Raw genomic sequence first — 6,774 nt, 5'->3', positions numbered from 1 at the left:
AGTTCTGAGGGTTTTCCCTTTTTTTTTTTAAATGAAACTTTTTTTTGTAAATGTCGTAATGTGATTATCTGTTGAGTAGCGGTTTACCGACAAATCTTTTTCCCCGTTTTTAAGTAGCGTTGATTCTCGTCTGGGTTCTTCCTGTAGCCAGAGTTTTTGGGCTTTGGTGAGCAGAATTTACACAAAATGTCATATCAACACCAGAACATCCTCACTTAGTGCCACCTGTCATTTTAGCAAAAAAAAAAGTATTCTGAGCCACCGTGGTTGATCCAAAGTAGATGTTTAGAAATCAGTGGGAAACGTCACAGGGATGATTTCTACTTTTTTTTTTTTTTTTTTAAAGTGCTGTTGTGAGATTTGTGTTTTTGCTCTGGGTGCGCATTTCTTCACTCTCAGGGACTCATGGACATAACCTCCGGGAAACCACCAGCCACATCATGGATGCAGACGGGAGAATCCCGGCATTCCCGCTTCGGGGATGCTGAGGTTTTCTCTTCGGGAAAAAAACAAACAAAAACCGCTTTTAGCTTCCGCCTGACAGGAATCTGGTTGTTTACCCCCCTCCCTCTACCTCCTAATAACTCAGTGTTACACCCCGCTTCATTTGAGTGAATGACACCCAGGGGGCCATGTAGCTTTAAGACCTCTGAACAGCGTGAGAATTGCTTTGCTCAGGTTGACCTGTGAGGAACTGTGATTCATCACTCGGCCTAAACAACATTGTTTTAGACTAATTCCCGACACTACACTCTAACTTTGTACTTTTTGCATGTCAGAGCATTGAAAAAAAAAAAAAAAACCCGACCGGTCTCCAGGCCGAGCCGGTCAGAAACTGTCGCACAGGATTTGATCCTTTTTTATTGTTTTTAATGCAGCTCTCTTGGCTTTTGTGTTGTGTGTTCTGTTTTTCTCCCTCGGCTTTTAAATGGTTTTAAAATATACAAACACTGGCTAACTGTGACACTGTTAATGCATTGTTTTGTTTCTGCATTTCAAATAATTTCTGTAAATAAAACTTATGTAAAAAAAAAATGGTAAATGCGAAAAAAGACTCCACTTTGCAACACGGTTTGTTTAAATTCCCACTCTGATCATCTACTTTTAAAGCGTCCCCAGAGATCTTTTACTTAAAATTATGGCGTTTTTAGCCAAAATCAATTAACCTTTCATTTTCTAGGACAGCATTTTTTCATCTCCTCCTGATTAATAACTCACAAAAAACAAAAGTAAAATACTGAAACAGATTAATTTATATAACTTTATTCGTCTATGTACAACGACTTTCAGGAAACCTTGAAGATTTCTCCACAGATGAGCCGAACGGCTTGAATCCTTTCCATAGATCTACAAAAGAATATTAAAAAATATTAATATTTTCAGCTACAGATGTGATTTTAAGTTTACTTCCTACAGGTCAAAGGTGACCCACCATACCAAAAAACCTCAAAATAAATTGAGTTTTAAATCTAAAATCTATAGTGCATGATCAAATGACCATAATTCTTGTAACAATACAAAAAGTGAACATTTTAACACTTATGTATATGAATATGAAGTAATTACTTCTGGATTATTTATATTAAATAGAAATAAACTGGAATTTCTTATATTCGTTCATATTTTTTAAGGGAATTATAAAAGTTTTCTCAAAATATGATAAATGTGAGTTTAGAGTTTATTGGTGTATTTTCATGTGTCCTGTGTTATATTTCCAGTTGGATGGGATGACTTAATATGTTAGTGGGTCCTTTTCTTTAAAACACAGTGAGTGGATGCACCTCATTCATCATCAGGCGGGATACCGAGCTCCTCGTCTGTCCACTGAGAGGCATCAGGCCAGGGGAAGTGACCCTGCAGAGAACACAGGGTTCACTCTCATTGTTGGCAGTATTTTTATTTCTTTAATACAACATGTAATGATAATGCAGAAGAGACATCATGCTTCAGAAGACAAACTATAGAAGCTTATAAATCCAGAAATTTACTAAAATCAGCAGCAAGAGGGAATCAAAACATCAGTGTTTACATGAACTAAATTTAAAACTGAGATTTATGTGGAAAAACAAAAATGTGAATTCAAAGTCTTAAAGGTCAGAGCTATAAATGGTATTAAAATAACATTTGTTTGCATAGCAAATACATTTTGGAGCTGAAGTTGCTGTTTTGTCTCCACATTACAAAACCCAAATATTCCCAACATCCTCAGGAGTAAACACTATTTTTTTAAATGATTTATCTGGTTTAAAAAGATATTTGTAGATTTTAGATATGCAAGATCATTGAAAGAGAATTTAATTGGCAAATAAGTGCATATTTTATGGTCATAAGAACAAAAGGAGAAGCAAACCTCAAACACCAACACGTCCACTGGTGTTAACCAGGTAAGAAATAAAATCTTTTTAAATTATTACACATTATTAGAGGTTTTTCCTGCACAGCATCCTGTTAACATGTGTGTTTTGTATAGCTAATGTTTGAATAACTAGATCATTTTTTTTATTATTTTGGGCTGCCTGAGACTACCAGGTGATGCAAGTTACTGCAACAATATGAGGATACTTTTATGTTCACCTGTGCATGTCCCAAGTCTGGCTAAATGCAGAATACCTATTTACGATGTAGACTGATGCTACTTCCATTGTAGCCCATTTGAATCCAAACAGCTTACTAAAATTTACAAAAACAATCTAATAACTATCAAATGAATGCTATTTTTTAAAAATAATTTAAAGGGTTAATTTTACAATCTAATAACAATCAACTAGTATTGTACTGAAGATTTTAGCACAACATAGATCGATTTTCTTTGTCTATTAACCACCAATTGATATGTAATTGTGCAGGTACAGGTGTGACAGGTGCATTTACTAACCAAAACTGCATCCGGATCGTGCCAGCAGTGCCACAGGATCCAGAACCACATGGCTCCACTGATGAGCTCCGCTTGAAACTTCTGGTTCTTCGTCAGTTGGGGATACTGTCTGTACTGCGGCTCGATGTGTGGTCCGCCGCTAGCTCTGAAACACCGAGGAAAAGATGAGAATGTTACACCAATTGAGATCGTTTCGATCGTGTATTGATGTGTTTGTTAAAAACATCGAATGCAATTTTGTGGAATTTTACGCGATCGCGATGTTTTTATAAGAGCTAACATCGAAGCTAGCTGCTAGCATACTTACTTTCTGCTCGTTATTCTTCCCGGGCTTTGCTTTAGCAACCGAGATCCCGCGCGGAGGATTCCTAACGCCCTCCCAAAAGAAGTCATGGTGGTCAGTTTACTCTAGCCAGCCTTTAAATTGACTTTATATTAAATATAATCGAAGGGACTTCTCCTTTAGCCGAGAAGTCACCTTCTCTCCCTGTCAATAAAGGGCCAGTCAATATCGTCAAATCTGATTGGATAACCCATGGTGACCTCGTTTGTTCTGCTGTGTTCATTGGCTGAATAAAAAGGGAAGAATGTATTAGAGCGCCCTCTTCCGTTCATTTGAGAAATGCTTAAGATAACATTTTTTTTTTTTTTTACTAATGACTTCTCGTTGGTAATAAAACTACGGATGAGGATAAGGGCCAAGCAGAGAATTGAAAAAGGCCATGGAAAATTCTTACTTTAATCTCAGAATTCTGACTTTAAATTAAACATTCTGACTTTTTAAAATCAAGATTCTGAAATGAATTACAGTAAGAATTCATAATTTAAACTCAGAATTTTCCACAGCCTTTTTTTCTTTTCTCTGTGGCCCTAATCCTATTATTACAAATATGCAAGTTTTTTTTTATTAATAAACAAAAATAAATTATTATTATTAACCTTTATTTAACCAGGGGTGGATCCAATTGAGATTTAAAACCTATTTTTCAAGGGAGCCCTGGGGAGTAAAACTACTTTTTCTGCACATAAAATCCCTTTTTTCTGATTTTAGTTATAAAATTATTCAAGAGATAATGTAAACATCACAATCTGATTTATTTAATCAGATATGAATAAATTTAGCATTTGGATGTATCTGAATGTTTTCCCACAAAAAAAAAAAAATCTCCCTATATATATATATATACATATATATATATCCAATTTATCAATTAGCATTCAATTTGGGTATTTACTTAATACTAAGTCCTTTTCATCTGTGTACTTTAAATTTTTTAAAAAAAATTATCATAAGCAGTGATATGGATAATGACAATCATAAAACAAACAAACAGCTGCAGCAGTGTGAGAATTTTTAATTTGAACAAGATAAGATTACAGTAAATGTTGGAAAACAAAAGTCTGAATACATTCCAGTGGTTACACAAACAGATAAATGTGATAATGGTCTGACACATAAACCAATGTTAGTTTATGAAGTTTATCTGTGATTACATTTGGTTATCAGATCATAAACAAGTGCAATGCTTTCATTTTTGTAAAAAAAAAAAAAAATCATGTTTGTGTTCAACAAATTCAAGGAATTCAGACGATAAAAATGCTGACTTAAAAACACGTAGTTCATATATAGTGCTAAAATTCATACCGTCCATGTAGTAATCAATATCCTTTTTTGTCAATAGCCTTTTTTCCACACAGTAGCTAACTAATATTTTCAGCTAACAGATGGAGAATTGACCTCTTTATATTGATGCTAAGTTTTTTTTTTTTTTTTCAAATAAAAAGTATACTATTTGTGCTTACAATAGTTTATCCTAATACATATTTATTTGACCCAAGCCATTTTCACACTTCCCTCTGATAGTGGTTCAATTGGGATGGTTAAAAATAGTTTAACCTTGAAGTTGTAACCTGTCTGACACACTAGATGGCGCCAAGAAAAACAAGTTATTATCGAACAAATCCGTTTATTATTACTACTGCGTCTACACATTTATAGCATTTAAATAACGTTTTAATTGTCAAAAAATACACTTTTAAAAACAATTGGAATTACTCACTGGCTAACACAATTCTTACTATCACAAAATGTACTAATAGACATATCAGGAAAACATAAGTGGGAGTACAACTGAAAGCGCGAATTTTACCTGAAAACAGCTAATCTGGATTTTAAAAAACAGGAAATAACTGAAAGGTGATGACGCGCGCGGCGCCACCGCCCAAGAACCGGACAAGGAAAAAAACAGGCGCCATCTTGTTTCCAGTTGACAATCAATTTTCACTGCATGAACGCGGATTTTTGTTTCATTTTATAGAACACAACCCTTCTGAAGCTTACAAAAAACTAAACAAAAATTACTTTGGTAACTTATGTCGTGAACTACAATGTGATTTGGATAACCAATGTCCAAATGTTAAGTCTCCGTCGTTACCTAATGGCGCCTGGCCGTAACTGCTCTCCGGTTGCGCCCCTCTCCCCTCTCAGCTCAAGAGCCCGCCCACAAACACCATCGGAATGATGTCATCTCAAACCTCTCATTTTTCAAAAATGAACGTTTTCGTCAATTGCTTTTCCAACAACCACCAACTCCTCACCAAAAATTGGCACACACTAGTAACATAAACGAGATCGAGTTGACGAAAATCACGACAGGTGGAGGGGGTAGGTTTCCCGATCCAAAACTTCAATGGAGCCTCCGGAGTCGACCATTTCTCCTACTGTTCTTAAGCGGCTCGACGACAGAGCCCGGGTTTTAGTATCTCCGTCGGCTCAACAAAGTAAGCAAACACCCTGGATGTTCGTGTACCAGCAGTCGCAGCAGTCCAACACAAGATGCGCATGCGCGAGAGGATGCGGTTCAGGGTGGGGGAGGGTCAATACATGGAAACGATGAGAGCATCCACCCTCGACGTATATGATGTCAAAGGGATTTCTACAGACTCTAGGTTACCAACTATACCTATGTTAGTAAAGATTTACAAGGTTTTTGTTGTTTTTCTCTTTTAAATAAGGTTGAATAACAATATAAAATATTTTATTATTATAATAAAAATATTGCAAACCCAAGGAAACAATGACTAAACCTAAATACCACTGTATTTATTTATTTATTGGATGGCAATAATGCACTTCCTATTAAGATTTGTGTAAATCTGCCTGATTTGTGCTTTTCTTTCAATCTATGGAATTTAGTAAGTTAACTAAATACTGTAAATGTATTTTTATTCACATGTACCTAATAACTTATTAAATGTGTTTGTTTTTATTTTTCCTTGAAAAGTATTTAACCTTGTGACTTAGTACTTTACTAACTAGTTTTCTTCAACATTAGTTTATTGCTACACTAGGACTGTTTTGGTTATGTAACAGGTCTTTGGTTATCTTTTCCACACACACAATACAAAAGCAGATGATTTTAAATAAAATTACATTTTAAAAAAATGAGTTTTCAGTTTAACATAGTCCATGAACTTGCAGTGGGTTCATCTCGAGGCCATACTTCCCATGAATAGATTAGCTAGTACTTGTTTCTATTTCCCCCGAGGGAGAAAGGAAGCAAAACTGAATTTAAACACATGGTTATTTACATGAATTCACTCTCGGCACAAGATCAGTGAGATAACCATGACTACTTGAGCAACAATGGGTTGTTTTGTTAGATTTTAATCAGCCTAATTGTGTTACCTACAGTAAACAATTAGAATAAACTGTAAAAACACAATAAACTGACATATACAGGACCAACTTTAGTGATTTGTTTTTTCTAAAGACCTTTTTGTTGTTTTAGCTGCTAGTCTAAAAATTGGTTTTAATAAGTAAATGTACCTTCCATTATCGTCTCATGTGTGTGGAACTGCTTACAAAAAGGCCACAAACCGCCCCTGTTTAACAGGGA

General features: G+C 35.2%; 1 protein-coding gene across 1 annotated transcript; it reads right to left on the bottom strand.

Moving 5' to 3' along the window:
- Positions 1-1,243: 1,243 nt before the first annotated feature.
- Positions 1,244-3,427, bottom strand: ndufb2 (NADH:ubiquinone oxidoreductase subunit B2). Its single transcript, XM_024287831.2, has 4 exons — positions 3,183-3,427; positions 2,876-3,020; positions 1,782-1,854; positions 1,244-1,347 (listed from the first exon to the last, which is right to left on the bottom strand). The coding sequence occupies exons 1-3, from the start codon at positions 3,266-3,268 to the stop codon at positions 1,783-1,785; spliced, it is 303 nt and encodes a 100-aa protein (XP_024143599.1). The 5' UTR covers positions 3,269-3,427; the 3' UTR covers positions 1,244-1,347; position 1,782.
- Between the last annotated feature and the right edge of the window lie 3,347 nt (positions 3,428-6,774).

The sequence above is a fragment of the Oryzias melastigma genome, linkage group LG23 (genome assembly GCF_002922805.2).
Source record: "Oryzias melastigma strain HK-1 linkage group LG23, ASM292280v2, whole genome shotgun sequence".
NCBI classification, from domain to species: Eukaryota; Metazoa; Chordata; class Actinopteri; order Beloniformes; family Adrianichthyidae; genus Oryzias; species Oryzias melastigma.
This window is presented reverse-complemented; position numbering and strand designations above follow the sequence as displayed.

Excerpts from the sequence above, each read along its gene's own strand:
- ndufb2 (XM_024287831.2), bottom strand. The coding sequence starts at position 3,268 with ATGACTTCTTTTGGGAGGGCGTTAGGAATCCTCCGCGCGGGATCTCGG. Across the intron at positions 3,021-3,182 it reads GGAAGAATAACGAGCAGAAA|AGCTAGCGGCGGACCACACA; the intron begins GTAAGTATGCTA and ends TCGGTGTTTCAG. Across the intron at positions 1,855-2,875 it reads ACGATCCGGATGCAGTTTTG|GGTCACTTCCCCTGGCCTGA; the intron begins GTTAGTAAATGC and ends TGTTCTCTGCAG.